General features: G+C 38.0%; 2 protein-coding genes across 2 annotated transcripts in view; both read left to right on the forward strand.

The window, feature by feature from the left end:
• Positions 1-2,534: 2,534 nt before the first annotated feature.
• LOC121645029 lies at positions 2,535-3,157 on the forward strand. Its single transcript, XM_041993300.1, has 2 exons — positions 2,535-2,809; positions 2,917-3,157. Exons 1-2 carry the CDS (start codon positions 2,605-2,607, stop codon positions 3,150-3,152), a joined length of 441 nt encoding a protein of 146 aa, XP_041849234.1. The 5' UTR covers positions 2,535-2,604; the 3' UTR covers positions 3,153-3,157.
• A 2,133-nt stretch (positions 3,158-5,290) lies between these two features.
• LOC121644102 (myomegalin-like) overlaps positions 5,291-17,066 on the forward strand; it is a 43,632-nt gene continuing 31,856 nt past the window's right edge. Inside the window, exons 1-4 of the mRNA XM_041991812.1 lie at positions 5,291-5,465; positions 6,911-6,957; positions 7,064-7,131; positions 13,075-13,185. Of these exons, the coding sequence (XP_041847746.1) occupies positions 5,416-5,465; positions 6,911-6,957; positions 7,064-7,131; positions 13,075-13,185 (276 nt within the window). The 5' untranslated portion in view covers positions 5,291-5,415. The remainder of the gene's footprint in view (positions 5,466-6,910; positions 6,958-7,063; positions 7,132-13,074; positions 13,186-17,066) is intronic.

Below are 17,066 nucleotides of genomic sequence, written 5' to 3' on the forward strand. Positions count from 1 at the left end.
CAAATGAGTTGTGTCCTGTCGGCTTTTATTAATCCATCTTACCTTGATCTAATACCTGTGTGTCAGGGTGGTGACCTTATTTATAAAGACTGAGGATTACTGGTCATCATCCAAATTACATACTGTCTAGTTCTGATGTAAGCACAGGTGGAACAGATAGATAGATAGATAGATAGATAGATAGATAGATAGATAGATAGATAGATAGATAGGTAGATAGGTAGACAGACAGACAGACAGACAGACAGACAGGCAGGCAGGCAGGCAGGCAGGCAGACAGGCAGGCAGGCAGGCAGGCAGACAGACAGACAGAGACAGACAGACAGATAGATAGATAGATAGATAGATAGATAGATAGATAGATAGATAGATAGATAGATAGATAGATAGACAGAAAGACAGACAGACAGACAGACAGTTTAGTTTTAGTTTAGTTTAGAAAACTTTATTATCCCCTTGAGGGGCAATTTGTTGTGCAGCCAGCAATGACAATGAAAATGACGCCACATTCAATTTAAAAATAAAACAAGCAAACAAAACAAAACAACAACATCACACAGGTTAATTTAAACACCCACTATTCATTAAGCCAATGGAAGCCGGAATAAATGAATTTTTTAGTCTATTTGTCCGGCACCGTGGCATAGCATACCGGCAACCTGAGGGTAACAGCCTGTATTCATGGAACAGGGGATGGGTCGGGTCAGCAGCGACAGCTCTAACTTTCCTAATGACTCTGTTTCTATACAGGACAGAGAGCTCAGTGAAGCTGACCCCTGCTAACTTGCTGCATCTTTTAATGATGCTATTTAATCTATTTTTATCTTTCAAAGTCAGAGACCCAAACCAGCAGATAAAAGAGAAAGTTAAAACAGATTCAATAAAACAAGAATAAAACATCTTCATGAAAGTGGTGTCCACATTCAAATTTCTCAATTTCCGATAAAAATACATGCGCTGGTGGACCTTTGCACAGACAGCATCAGTGTTTGCCTCAAATGTTAATTTATCGTCAATGATGGTGCCCAGGTATTTGTACTGCTGTACCATTTCTACTGTCTGGCCGTGAATTAAAACAGGCTGGATTGGTGGAGGGTTCTTCCTGAAATCAACCAACATTTCTTTTGTTTTAAAAGTATTAATACTTAAAAATGAGCTTTCACACCAATCAATAAAATCCTTCACCGCCGGGCCGTGATCTGTGTCCAGGGAATTAAGTAATGACACGATCACTGTGTCATCAGCAAACTTGACAATATGATTGTTTGGATGCTGACTCTTGCACTCATTTGTGTATAAAATAAATAAAAGTGCTGAAAGGACGCAACCCTGGGGCGAGCCTGTGGAGGATAAAAGCACATCTGATAAAACACCATTTACTCTCACCCTCTGTGGTCGGTTTGTTAAAAAATCGACTAACCAGCTCACTAAACCCTTGTCGAGGTTATGTGCGCTGAGAAGATGATGGGCTAAAATGTGGGGTTGAATGCAATTAAACGCAGAAGAAAAATCAACAAAAAGCAAACGAGCCAAAGTCTGTGCCTCCTCCAGGTGACCAAGAACCAGGCTGAGGACGGTATTCACCGCATCCTCAACACCCCTCCCTGCTCTGTATGCAAACTGGAGAGGGTCTAAGGCGCCCTGAGTTGAGCCCAAAATCTCAGCCTTTATCATCTTCTCCAGGGTCTTCATGACTAGGGAGGTAAGTGCAACAGGGCGAAGATCATTCAGAGATCTGGGGTTCTTATTTTTGGGCACTGGTACAATAATGGAGTCTTTCCAAAGACGAGGGACCCTGCAGAGCTGCACTGACTTACTGAAAATAAAGGTAAAAATGCCAGCCAATTGCTCTGCACAATTTTTCAGCAGTCTGCCCCCAATGTTATCTGGTCCAGGACTTTTTCTCTCCTTCACACAGGTAGGTAGGTAGGTAGGTAGGTAGGCAGGCAGGCAGGCAGGCAGGCAGGCAGGCAGGCAGGCAGGCAGGCAGGCAGACAGACAGACAGACAGACAGACAGACAGACAGACAGACAGATAGATAGATAGATAGATAGATAGATAGATAGATAGATAGATAGATAGATAGATAGATAGATAGATAGATAGATAGATAGATAGATAGATAGATAGATAGATAGATAGATAGATAGATAGATAGATCTGGTCTGTGCAGGTGTTCTGCTGACCTTCAGCAGACTATCTCAAGTCCCTGCAGCTTATCCATTGTCCATGTCTGCAGCTCAGACATGGACACACATGCTGGAAGTTTGTACAGGGAGGCAAAATGAAGAATTCCCTATGGTGAGACATATATTTTTTTCCAATTTAACTTGTATATTTTTAAGTTTGGCCAAAAGCTTGAAACAGCCAGTGCGTTAGAGGATTTTTGCTATAAGAGTTTTTATTCATTCTAGCTGCTGAGCTTGTTATGCGAGGTTATAGGATATTATTTGATTTTAAAGATTGAAAACACATTACTTCTTTCTTATATTTTTGCTTTGAATGTGCTGTCAGATTAAATCCTCAAGCTGGCTTCTTAATGCCACAATAGCACTGAGATATTAGGCGGACTCACGAGCTGACAACACAGACTATCACACAGCAATGGATGTACCGTTGGAGAGCTTAGTCATTCGCCAGAAGGACGAAGATGGTACTGTGCTCTATGAGTCTTACATTCCTCCTTCTCGGGATTCCATTCACCTGCCTACATATGTTCTGTACCTGCTCATAGCTGTCTTCATCGTGCTGTCTGTTCTTTATGCCATTATTGGCCATCTCATCAAAGACCTCATCCATGACTTTGCAGGTCTGTTGCTTTTTTTTTTTTTTTTTAACATAGGAAGTTGTTCTGTATTCTTATTGGTAGTGCATTTCTTTAGCATTCGTCTTTATTTGTCCCTCTGCATTGTCCAGACTGTATGCTTGGGGAGCAGCCTGAGGAAGTGGTGGTGAACTATTGTGAAGCCAAGGATAAGTTCATGGCAGACTGGGCCCCAGAAACCTCCCCTGAACTGGAGGCAATGGCCCTGGCAGAGGAGAAGAAGATGGTTGACAGGGACTTTATGAAATCTCCAGCCATCTGGATCATCTCCACAGAACCGCGAAGCACCAGGACAGGACCCCGTGTGGTTTTTGGGAAGATGACTTAGTCAAATTAAAATGAAAGGATAAAATGAGAATAAAGACATCCTGCTGATGCAGACTTTCTGTATGTGTTTTACTGTATGATGAGTGAGATGACAGGGATGTGAAATAAGTGACTGTGAAATAGCATTACTGTGTAAGGCTAAAAATATGTTATCTTGTAAGAATTAAGATAAGCTCTAGCTTCATCAGGACTACATTCTTAAGTGGTCCTTCAAGGACATCTAGTGTCTTTTTATAGTCATTACAAATTATTTAAATTTAGAATACTATTTATTGGCAACTAAAAAAACAAAAATCAGCGTGAACATGCCTTATATGACATTTCATTTCCAGAATTATTGTTTTAGCATTTAATTGTTCTCTGTTAAAAACTTACATATTTACATATCCATTGCAGCACATATGATAGTTGTAATTGTAGCACTGGTGTACCAAGAGCAGATTTCCTTGTTCTCTCTGCTTATCTTTTTTTTTTTTTTTTTTTTTTTTAAAAAAGACAGGGACATTGTAAATCATACATACTTGTTTAGATCATTCATAAATATTTAACTTGGTTAGTTTTTGAAAAAGCTCTGTTCCTGTATAAATTATATGAAAAGAAAAAAGTACTTAGGTACAGATATGCAAACAGCTATTAGCAAGAACAAAGCCTGGAATAACCCTGGACAGAAGCTTTTGTATTGTAAAATTCAATTATTAAGGTCCTGAACATAGAAACAGCTGTTCTCACGCTTTCTGCATGCAGCATGTTCCTATAACTGTTGAAGAGTACTATTGTGATAACACTCCTATTACTAGCTGTTAAAGGGAACATGAATGAAGCTCAGTCCATCCATCCATTCATCCATCACCCAATTAATCCTGCAGAGCATCACAAGAAACAAACCCAGCTGCCACTGGCAGAGAGGTGGGTAAAAACCTTGACTGGTTCGCACCACAGAGCACTGCAGAGTGTCTCGGTTGCAACCACAGCCCAGAGGAGGGCGCTGTGATTAAAAAAAAATTCCACAGTCCGCCTCATGGACTGTGTCTCATGCATGAGAGAAGCACAGGTAATTTTCCTCTGCTGAAACAAATAGAAATGCAATGTTTTGTTTTTTTGTTTTTTGTTTGTTTGTTTGTTTTCTTTGTTTGTTTGTTTGTTTTCCACAGAGGTCCCTTGTGTTGTTGTTTAGGCTTAGAACAGTTTATCCCAAACTGTTTCAGCTGTAAGAAGCAACTACTCACTAGCGCTGGCACCTTTAACAAGATTATTAAAGCTATTACCCTCTTCGCATCCTTTTCTTTTCTTTTCTTTTCTTTTCTTTTCTTTTCTTTTCTTTTCTTTTCAGTAGTTCTATTGTATATTTGTTGCAGTGCTTGGGATCAATGTGAGATATTCAGATTCAAATCAATTTTTTGCTATTTAAAGACGTACAGCCATGTTTAGAGGAGTGGCTTTTTCCTAAAAACACTTCCAAAGACGCAATACATAGACTGTCTTGTTCTATTTGTACTGGCATTAACTTAAACATTTAACATACCGACTGAAGCCTGCAGAGTTTGACATGTAGCTCTTTGGTTTTTGACAGTTTCTCTAAGCATTGTGCATTTTTATTAGTAGCATATACTTTTCATTTCTGTAGAGCCAAGAGGATGTAGCCAACATAGTTTTTTACTTGATGCTTCTGCATTTTGGTTTACTTTATAATTAAGCAGATTATAATACCGTTATTTTCTTGGTGATTTCAGTGTCACAATGCACAGATACATAGACATTATAGCTAAATGAATAATTTGTGCAAAGCAAGCCTCCATTATTAGCATATTTTCATTATTATTATTTAGCCGGATTTCGTGCTATTCCAAGCTCGATTAACAGGCTATAGGTTCAGTTTTGAAACCAACTTTATATGTATAGGCTATTATTTAGAAAAATCTACCTCTTCCTGTTGAATCAAAGAATATGTCTCACTATGAAAACTCCGTCTTGTTCAATCATTTTCGTCCTCCTTCCGAACAGCAGGGGCTCTGCTCTCTATTGTGGGGCTCGGTAACCCCTTTGCTTGCAATTTCAGCGCATCCTTCACACACACTCGCACTCTCACACACACACACACCCCTCCTAACCTGAGCGGTGTGCTGAGCTGTGCGGCGCCGCGACCGCTGCAGATAACATGTCCCTGTGTGATTGCAGCAGCTTCAGTAAAACGTCCGTAATGGACGGATGATTTGAAGGAAGTGGCTTTGCGGCATGGATGCCCGTTGACCGAAGGAGCAGCCTATATGGATTGGAGCTCATCTTCACCAGAGCAAATCTGGGGAGAGTCAGAGAGGTAAGGCTGTGTATGAATCGTGTAGCTGGGGCTGACACCGCAGCGGCAGACAGGCACTCATTGGGCACTTTTATTGTATTAATACAACACACGACGGAAAACCCGTATTTAAAAGTAAACCACCTCCTTTCATTTGAATCGGACCATTTAACCCATTTCCAACCATTTATTGTTTAGCTTATCATACAGCAGGCCATTTTCTGCACACAGTATGTGGATGTAGCACTACACTGCATGTCTATGGATCGGAGGGCAAAGCTATTGAGGCCGCTTTTGACTTTGATGGGAGCAATGACTGTATTTTCCTGCATTTTAAAACGTTTTCAGTTTTACTGTGACTAAACTTGCTCTTCCAGCGGGTGATTTTTTTTCGGCCAACTTTGGGATAAAAACCATTAATTTTGATGATGTAGGATGGGGAAGGATGTTAAAGTGTCCTAGTTCTGCATCTTGAGAACCAGAGAGACACTTCATTTAGCTAGGCTTCAGTTATTACCTTCATACTACATAATAAAAATGGTATTTAATATAATTAGATGTTTTTGACAAACGTTCTTCACAATACTAGGCATATTATGATTATTTAATTATGACAGCCTGATTAAAATTCTCTGAGCAGTGCACTGTATAATATGTGGATTACTGCATCACCAAGCCCTCCCACACACAGGGGACACTGTGACCATATGGACCACCCCACTGGTGTTTGCATTAAGAAAACAGTTGTGAAATGTGCAGCCCTGCCCAACACAGTAATGTTGCATTGTAGAATATTTACCCACCTGGTGAACTTTTAAAAATGTGGCATGCAGCAACTGTCTTTACATTTCATGGCCTAGCAGCAGCTGTTAGAGGAATTTACCATGCACTGACTGATCTGGGGGTGCACTTTAGGCTGGTATAGTCCTATAGCAACAGAAGTAATAGAGGGTTTATGTCATGACCACTGACATTATGTATTATTCCACTTTTGTTGTCTTCTGTTAAAAAATGTATTATTATTTAGTGTATTATCCTGCAGTCTAATCGGTTCTGGTTAAAGTTAGCTGAAAACTACATTTTAACTGTTTTGTAAACTCCAAGTCTTTGTTCAGAATAACAGCAGCTATTTGGGGTCAGTTGAACCCTGACCCTCATAATGCTTCTTCCACCACCTCATATCTCCCCTGCTGAGACTCCTTGATGACTCCCACTCCCCTACTGAGGTGCAAATGAGATCACACTGCTTTAGTAAAAAGATTTTAGAGGTATTATAACAGTGAGAAAAGCTCTTTGTTCACAAAGTAAGGCTGCTAGTTGCTTATTTTATGAGCTGTTCTCACAGTGGTAATGTTTCAGAGTTTCAGGTGTTGTTGTTGTTTGTTTAATGGATTTTTTAGTCACTTTATCTCTTCTTGCTATATTTATCTTGCCTTTGTGTGATCATTTTGCTGTTTCTTTGACAGTACTGTGGAAGAGGAGTCTTCATTCAAGATCACAGGTCACATGACAGGTATTTATTTTTGTTGATAGAGATATGATAGAGACATGCTGTAGCTTTTTTTTATATGTTGTGTTTTTGTGACTTTTTTTTAATTAACTTTTTTTGTCTTGTTTAGATTTGTGTTCTGGTGAAACAGACAACTCTCCTCCTCTCCAGCCTCACACACTCAAGCAGTTTGAACAGGTGAGATCGTTTTTTTTTTTTTTGTTTGTTTGTTTTAGAAGGATGAGCTCAAAGTGACTGAAACTATTTTGTTCTTATACGTGTATTGGGGTAAAATGTAAAGTGCTCTACACTGCCATCCTGTGGCTTGGCTCTATATCTTTTCTACAAATACAGTAGATTCAGAATTGAGGGACTCCGCAAAGTTTAGCCCAAAATTCATGCCCAAATCCAAACTGTGTGAAGAACAGACTGTACAGAAAAAAGAGAGCATCTCCAGCTGAGAATGTTGGCTGGAAAACACCCAGAAACCTCCTGCTATTTTAATCTGCCTCCAGGTACTCTGTGGCCTACTTTAGGTTTCAAGTCTCATATGTATTATTGCTGTACCCATGGACAGCAGAGTATTTCCAGACAATCTTTGGACAAATCAGTCTGAATTTTCTCTTCAGCTGCCTTTTGTGCGTGTACGAGTGCAGCAGGAGATTCTTTGTGCAAGGAATGCTGTGGAAATAACAATGTATTGTTTGTAGCACAATCAGAATAAGTGTTTTCTATCTATTTGTGATTATTGTTCAACTGCCACAGTATGAACAGCAACTCTTTATCAGCTTGCACACCCGCTTGCCTTGGATGTGATTATCTGTTGCATTCAGTCATAGTGGCCATTTGAATGTTCATTACATGCTGCCCCCTTTAGATTATGTCCTGAAATTTTCAGAGCTGCAGTGATATTTCAAATTTAGATTAGCTAAAATAAACATGTACCTTGGTAATGTGTTTTTTGTTTGTTTTTTTCTTATCACTGCATGTACTTGTCAGCTTAGTTTTTTCTAAACAGACTGTTTTTTCTTATGGGTCTAAAAACGAGAGTGTGCAATATGGATGTGTAAATTAATATTTACATTAGGGCTGTGCATCTTCACTGGTCTCCAGACTTGGTTATATTGGGTTATCTTAACGATTTGATTTGATTTGATTTGATTTGATTTGATTTGATTTGATTTGATTTGATTTGATTCAGTTCAATTCAATTCGATTCAGCAATGCATCACTATGTGTTGTATCCTCTGTTATCTCTATCACTGCACATTACTTTCTTCATCAATGAATACAAGCAGTCAGATAATTATGAACTCCCTGTATATTTATAATAATTTCAGAAATCCATTTTAATTTAAACACCATAAACATGTAAACAATTATATTATTTTCAACTTCGTGATTGAACTTTATTGTTCCAATCAAGAAACATCATTACTATTCTGTGACGACACAAAAAAAAAAAAAAAAAAAAAAAAAAAAAAGATTTCATGCAATGAATTTATCCCTTCAGTCTTTCCGTAGTTAGTTCAGACAGAAAATGGAAGTTAGGATTGTATTTCTCATGTTCTACTTTATGGCCAGAAACATTTGCTGGAAGTACTTAATCAATTTGTAATGGAACACAGAGAATATTGTTGAGGTAAACATTTGTTGATGGACAAAGTTGTTTTAATCCCATTAGTCCGTTCGCGCATGCTAACTGCTAGCTGGCCAATTGTATTTTCCATAGATGTTAGCCATAAGCTAACTCACCCATATTTATACGTGCGTAATGTTACTATTTCACCGAGACGGTGAATGTATTTCCAGTAAGAGTTTGCTTAGTTTCACAATTTTCCTAAGTGAAGGTGTAAAAACGATCTGCCGAGCTGTTGCAGCTACATCAGCCATACACACAAAGAAAATATGGTGACATCATTATAATCAATTATGTGTTGTTGCTGCATCGATGATCGTCCGTATCGCGATGGATTGTTGAAATTATTAAATCCAACACCCATAATTAATATATCCCTAGCTGGGCTGATAAAGAAAACGTGTAGACAGTATCATAAAAACGATGGCTCTATAGCTGCATCCACAATCCAATGACAGAGTCATTTCAAGGAAAATGTTTGAATTTGCCTAAATTGCTTTCTTGTAGAGAATTACTTGGTGCAAGCGGCTAAAAATACATATACATGGTTTAAGTGTGACATGTATGTATTTAATAAGAAACCTCATACAGTGAGATAATTACTAAGCTTTTTTGAGTTGATGGTGAAAACACATTTGTGTCTTTGAGCACCCATCTTCACACTTTAGTGTCACATTAGCTCCCAAACAAATTACTTTTATTGTAACTGTGGTCAACTTTAAACAATATCAGTGTATTCCCCCAAGAAAATCCTGTCAAAGTATTGCCATATTATTGGTTTTGGAATGTTAAACTTGGCATTGTAAATCCCTTTGTCAGTCGGTCTGCCGCTGTCTCATACTGTTTGTAATTTGTTATGTATAATAACTTTGTAGTTATCATGTTCATGGCCGTGATGTTAACCCAATATATATTGGTATATTTTATCCAATTGTTGCCAGTAGCATCAGCAACTTAAGCTGTTTGTAAAACAATCAGCTAGTATAGCAAGTAAAATGAGTCTGAAATATTCAGTTTATGTTGCAAAATATAGCATAGCTTCACAGGCATTTTCTGCAATGCACACTTTAAGCATTCATCTCTAAAACTATCTTCAGATATGAACAACTTGGTCAGAATAAAACTTTGCTGAGTAGGAGGAGCAGCTGAGCCCCGTTAAAAAAAAAGAGGTGTGACAAACCAGTCACGAACTAAAGAGCACCTACTCAGCTGGAGCCACTTACACAGCTGCCCTCCATGGATGTGTCACTTTTACAGCTTACATAAACACTCCATTGCACACGCACACACATTTTTGCACACTATTACGCCTATTTATTAGTCTTTGATCAAGAACTGAAGCATGTGAATGTATGAGAGGCTGTACCCTGTGGAGTTGTTAAAAAACACGGGCTGTGTATATGATGTCATTCCTAATGTTACAGCGAGACGGGAGTTGGCGCCTAGCCTATCTTTACTCTGAATTATTTAGCAACAGGACGTAATGTGACACTACAATGGGCACGCTCACTGAATGCGTCCAGATCTAAAAATGATGTAATTACTCTGTCTTGGTTTGTTTATCATACAAGTTTGTTATTCTTTGGTTTTCAGTATTTTGCTTTACAGCTACTTTCAGTTCACTCTTTTCTCTGAGGGACATGCAGGGATTCACCACTCTACGTGATTCAGGACACCTCCCTATTAATAGCACTCACAGCTCCTAGATCTCCTATTTCTTCTAACTTCTTTCCATTTACTTGTCTGTCCTGCTCCTATCAGTCTCACAGTGCTGGTTAGCATTTGTCTCAACAGTTTCTGACACTGACATTTTCGATACTGATGTAGAATAATCTCCTCCTAAAAGAACTCAGAGCTTGTAATCCAAGGAACTTTCCTCAGCATTGTTAAATCTTTCAAACTGTTTGGTTACTGCTTTCAACCACAGACCTGGCAACAAATATTATAGTATACTGATGCATCCAACTACATGACAAACTTTTCCATTTTGGTCCAGAAAGTGCTAATGACTAGGCAAGTTTGTTGAAATGACAGGCAGCACTGCAATAACAATACAACAATTTTCTTGGAAAAAGTTCATTTCAATAAATAAATACATTATATCTCTACATACTTAAGAAACACAGCTACTATAGACATTGTCTCCAAAATACCTCTGACTCAAATTGACTTAAAAAATCATGAACCTCCATCATGATGTGTGTCAATAAAATTTGTCCTTTAAGTTATTACAATGTCACTGGCTAGATTCACTCGATCAGTGCACTCTTGTCTAAATATGGTTATTTTTATTTTCTTATGTCATCTTAGCTGTGCCCACTTCCGTCTATAGCTGCTTTTTCGACCAAGAGCACCCAGAACCTAAATCAACCATGGCTGTTTTTCCAAGAGCTTTTGTGGTATTTATAAATAATAACAACTATTTCTGCTGTAGAGCTATAATGAAACAGATTTTATGAGCTACTGTGATTAAGGCGAAGATGACTGAGACTGAAAGGTAGAAATAAAACAATGGGATTACTTTATCAGTCAGAAATGCTGCAAGCCCCACATCAAAGGTTCAGTATAGCTTATAAAATATTCTCTCCTTATCAGGGCTGTTTTTGGGGGCTGAAATTTCACCCGTAGGACTCGTTTTAGTCTCTAGTTCCTGTGATCAAACAGGGGTGACTGTGGAAAAGACCCCCTGTAAAATGCACATGTTCCTGCGTTTGATATGCACGTTATGCTGAATTTTACTTGTGGAAATTTCCTGTGATCATTATGTAACTTATCTCTCAGTAGGTTGAGGTCTATACTGGGTGGATGTGTTTCTCTCTAGATGACACACAGATGTCATTATCAGGATATCTTATTACAAAAGAAAATGCAGATAAAAAAGAAGACTGGACTTTTTGTGTATAGTTTAGAAGAAACGTGATCTTTTTCCCCAATACTTGGCACAACAACAGCAAAGTGTTGCAGTTGCATTAGTATTTAATTACATTACCACTCCTCATCCGTCTTCAACAAACTAACTAACTGTTATTAGATCTGAAAACAGCTGCGTATTTAGCTCACTGATGATACATGCTTTTCTAATTAGCTAAATCTAGCTTGATGCTAACTTTTCCCTGTCTACCCTAGGATGCTGGGTCTTTAACGGAGCTTTTTATTTGATTTATTTAGTTTTTTAGTTTTCTGTTATTCATATTGTTGCCTGTTACTACTACATACACAAAAATTACTATGACTGAACCATAAGGGAAATCTATGGAATAAAAGCTCCATAGAGCTTCTGTAGGCCCATATGTGGTGGTTCACTGTTACTGGCAATGTAAATGTAACGTGATAATGTGAATCAGATAACTCATGATGTGAAAACTTGTTCATTGTATCAGCAGTCGATCTGTAAATAAGAAACTGATTGATTGGTTTAGTGCAGTGTTTCTCAATCCTGGTCCTCGGGGACCACTGCCCTGCATGTTTTAGAGGTATCTTTCTTTAACACACCTGTCTCAAATGAATGGCTCATTAGCAGGCATGCAAAGAACTTGACAAGCAGTTCAATTAATCTGAATCAGGTGTGCTGGAGTTGGACAGAACTAAAACATGCAGGGCAGCGGTCCCTGAGGACCAGGATTGAGAAACACTGGTTTAGTGTGCAAACGACCAGAGAAAAGGCAATATCACATTATCTTAATTCAGCAGATTAAAGTGTTTTGAAAGAAGTTGATGAGGAACAAGTTATAAAGTATATCAAAGAGGACAGTTACAAAAATATATTAAATAGATTTTATTTATTTACAGTGCATCTAAAAGTTAGAAAGCAAAAAAAAAAAAAAAAAAAAAAACAGGGCAGAATGTCACTTACATCCATCATCCTCCATCACATCTATCTCCTTTTCCTTTTGTTTGTTTTTTCTTCCAAAGAGGTGAGATTTCTTTTCATATTGTGTCACAAGGGCCTGTAAACTCTGCCTGCCCCTTCCTACTCCCTCCCCCACCTCTTCTCCACTTTCACCCATCTCCCCTGGCAGTCTGGGATTCCAGGGATGTCTCCTCCAGCAAAATAAGCTCCTGTCCTTTCCCCAGGCAGACCACAACACACCATGGAGCTGACACGGCTGCATCTCTGACTGCTGGGCTGCAGAGTAGCCCTCTGCACTGCAAATGCCCTAAAAGACCCTTGTGTGTGTGTGTGTGAATGTGTCAGTTTTAGTGTGTGTGGCTTTGCAGACTGTGTACCTGTAGTCTTTTAGAGGCTGGGATGCTACTTTGTAAATAATTGTCTTTTTTGGACAGCATGTTCATATGGATAAGGAGGTAGCATGTCTGACAGTTACAGGACTTTTACACGAGGACCAGCGCTGACCGTTGTTGTCCTTTAAAATGGACCCCGTATCCCCCCATGACACGGACTGGTCCAGAGTGGCTGCCTTTTTCTGATTTATAAAGGACATGTCAAGCAGTGTCGGTGCTCTTTGACGGTCATGTCTAACAGTTACCGTACTTTATCACAGCACCTGAATGACTTGAAGAAGGAGAACTTCAGCCTCAAGCTCCGCATCTACTTCCTGGAGGAGAGGATTCAGCAGAAGTATGAGGAGAGCAGTGAAGATGTATACCGCACCGTGAGTAGAACAAGTTCTACCTTTTGACAAATGGGGCTATAGGTAGTTGCTTTTTATCAGAAAAAGGTCCTTTTACTAAGAAAACATAAATGTCTGACTGAATTTTTTATTCAGTCAAGAGTCTGATTGTATCTTAATAAGGCTTGATGATTTTTATTTCCTCTGTTTGTTGAACCAGCTGTCACACTAATCTGGCTGATGTGGTGTTTGTTTAACTAAGATCAAGCTGCCTTGTAAAGGCTAATGTTTGTTTAATGCAGTAATTCCCGCCAGTTGCAGCTCCTCAGTTTTGCTCGCTATAATGTATAGAGACCAGGATTTGTGATGTTCTCACTAGTTAAACTTAATCAATTTAATCTCACTTAATGGATTAAATTTGAACCCCGTTGCATCTGTTAAACTATTTCTACATCTACATCAGAAATTATTCCATGATATAAAAAAAAGAGAATAAAAATCAGTTATGTGTGAATAAGCATGATGGGGTATTTATTTATTTTATAAATATTAACAGTGCTAAATGTATTTATTTAGCTAGCACCAGTCACACAAATCAGACATCAGATTCCAGGTCAGACTGGAACTATTTGTTAGTTAATTTTCTATTTGTAAATGCACCAAAGCAACATACCCAAATCCCATATTTCATAAACAGAAAAATACAACACCTTGCAGTGAGGTTTACAGATTTGTGTTAGAACAAAGAGAGCAGGGATACTGAAATGGTACAGCTCGAGTTGACATACTGGGATCAGTAATAGGGAATTTAAATGATTACAACGGTGTGCAGACAAATACTCACAAGACAAATGCTCACAGCACTAATAGGAAAAGAGACAAATGCTCACAAATTGTTTTACAATCTTTATTTTTCAAAAAGAGAAAAGACCAACTGAACATTATGTTACCTGTCACATGTCACACAGGCCTAAGCAGGGATTACATCTCCCTGACAAATAAAATGATGATCTTAAAGAAATAATCAGTGTGACTGACCACCTGTCAGTTCTGCCATGCTTAAACATGGACACAAGTCCTAGCTAATCATATACCAGAACTGCTCTAACGACTTAGTAGGTGTTTTTATTCTGAGAAACTCATCTATAAATGGACCAAAGCTTTGTAATGATGTCATGGCAAAAGCCAAAACAACAGGTGTGATATGTGATGAAAAAAGTGTGAAATGTGGTGTGATAGGTAAGACAGACCAAAGACTTACACTAGCAGCAAATATAAAGCCCTTTTAACTTTGTCTTTGTGTGAAATAAATTGTGACCTTGGGTATGATAGAACTAAAAAGGACATCAGTTTCATATACATATTATACTAGTACATTAGGTTTTTGAAGTATTTGTATATATTTTCATAATTAAATCGATATGGGAACATGTTTCATACTTGTATATCTGTGTACTATCATTTTCGCTGTGAATATAGATTCTAAAACAATTTGTGAGCATTTGTCTGTTTTTCTTTTATTGTTGTTAGCATTTGTCATAGAATCACTATAAATAATAAACAGGCAATTTAAAGTTAACAAGGCTCATTTAAACCTGTATTTTACATGTGTGTGTTGAGGCCACATTATGGATTTATTTGTTTTAAAACATCAGTTCATTTAATTCTCTGTAAATATTTATTTGTTTGTGTGAAAGAGTCGATAACTGCTTTCTATTAGGTTTGAGAAAATGTTGACACACGTCAAATAGCAACATTTCAACATTTTCGGTACTTCAGGCTGTGATGCTAGTTGGTGTTTTGTTCCTGTGCTGCTTTAGCATCTTTTCAATTATTGGGTTAATAGTTATATGTTTTTTGTTTGTTTTTAAAGATTATTTGGCTCTCTTGGTCTTTGTTGTACTATACATAGAAGATAAAGGGGGCTAGAGGGATCAGAGAGTGACAGAGCAGGTGATGTGCAGCAAAAGGCTGGGATTTGAACCTGGGCCAACTCCGTCAAGGAGCTGTATGAGCCAGTCATTCATCTGGTTGAAGTTAGTTGTTATCTTTATCTCAAGAAAATGTTTCATCATTTGACAGTTTTTTTTACCATATGCAACCAGATGAGAATAATACTTTTTGTTTTTGTCCCATTAGTTACACATAAGCAGTGCTGACCCAGTAAGGTGTCAAATAAGTCAATATTGTGATATTGATACATTAGGTCTCTTATCACAGTTTCAGCTGCTTTTAGCGTAAAGTGATGGTAAAATCATTGTATTGTTGTTTTGCTTGACTTTAATTATGGGTGGAGATGGTAATGTACAATATGGAGACTAAATGCGTCTAGGTGGACTAGCTACGTATATGTATGGGTGCTTTTCTTTTGTCTTTTTTTTTGCTTCATTTTCTACTTTGTTAAAAAAAATCTTGAGACATTTTGACTCTAGGTCAGAAAAGCAAAGCAATAACATGTCAATACTTGTTATTGTTTATGCATAGAGATAAAGCTATTATTCACTAAAACACTGGGCTGGGCTCAGTTTCTATGTGTGTTTTGTGTCTGTCTGCATGAAGAGTCTGCATTTACAATAAGGTGACTCGGTTCAGCTGTTGTCTGTTTGCAAAAGCTAGGCTATGATAAGCCAGCATTTAAAACTTGTTCTTTCTCCGTCCTTTTAGTCTAAATCCCTTCTGATCAGCAATAACTCTTTGATAGAAGAAAACTTAATGGCTCCCTGATCCAGCCAAACAAGACTTGAGCCTTCTTCCACTTATCTTTCACTATCGCTGCATACCAGCAGTGATTGAGTAAACTGATCCCATGTTTTACTGACATGCAACTGAAGTTTAATCCTGGAGCTTCACAATCTCTCACTCTGCATGACTAAAGGTTATTGAGTAAAATCACTCTTTATTGGAAACTAAATCTTTCTTCCATCATTGCTACCTGACCTTAGCTGCGTATCTTGACTATAGCAGAGAATTACTGTCCTCTCCCTGAAACATTTCAATGTAACACAGTACAGAGGAGGTGTGTAAGTCCTGAGTACATAGTGATCTCGCTGAGGGCTGGAGAATCTCTATTTATAGAGCAGGCTTCAGCGTACTGATTTATTTATCACATGTATTGAGATGAGGGTCCACAAGACACAACCCATACATAATTATACATGTTGGTAGGTTTCTGTTCTTTTTTTTGTCATATCACTCATCAGATCTTGACAAAATTTATAATTATTAAATTTTTTAAATTCAAAATCACAATAATATATGATGATACCTCAAAATCAGGTTGTCAGTCACACAGGTGTGTTTAGTTTATGTGTGCTAGTCTTATCAGACATTTCCCTCCTCTTGGTTAAAAGTGGAGCTGTTGCTGAGGGTCCCCAAGCCAGGAAGAGTCAAAGTAGCAGGTGCACAGTGATGGGTATCTAAATATAGAGCTGTTTTTTTGGATGGGAAGATGGCTTTCTATAAACCACGTTGTTGACACACACACACAGAAATACAATATCTTCCTACTTCCTAGCACTATTTCTGTAATATCTAAGGCGAGTATTGATAATTACTGTTTTTTCTCTTCATTTTATCTTTTAGATGAGTGAAACTGGTGCCTTTGACTGGCACATTTTTGCTTCAAATCTAACAAATCACCTCCTTCGAGTTGGTGATCTTGTCTTTTTCATTTTGTGTAAAACAATCTGTGCAGGGTATACGTGCCTCTTATGCGATGGTGGCTGGGATTGGCTTCAGTCCTCTGCTGACCTTGAATTAAATTAAACCCCACCAGAAGATTGAAAAACAATATAGAAATAATATGACAGTTCTAAGTGATATTTTTAGTTGTTTTAGTCAGTTTTGCAGTTACGCTATAATTGCGAAAGGTCTGTTTTATAAAGTGATGGTACTGCAGAGTTAAAAATATTATCATTAAAAGG

Source organism: Melanotaenia boesemani, chromosome 8, assembly GCF_017639745.1.
Source record: "Melanotaenia boesemani isolate fMelBoe1 chromosome 8, fMelBoe1.pri, whole genome shotgun sequence".
Taxonomy (NCBI): domain Eukaryota; kingdom Metazoa; phylum Chordata; class Actinopteri; order Atheriniformes; family Melanotaeniidae; genus Melanotaenia; species Melanotaenia boesemani.

Coding starts and splice junctions, on each gene's coding strand:
- LOC121645029 (XM_041993300.1), top strand. CDS start 2,605: ATGGATGTACCGTTGGAGAGCTTAGTCATTCGCCAGAAGGACGAAGAT. Junction 2,810..2,916: donor CCTCATCCATGACTTTGCAG/GTCTGTTGCTTT, acceptor TGCATTGTCCAG/ACTGTATGCTTGGGGAGCAG.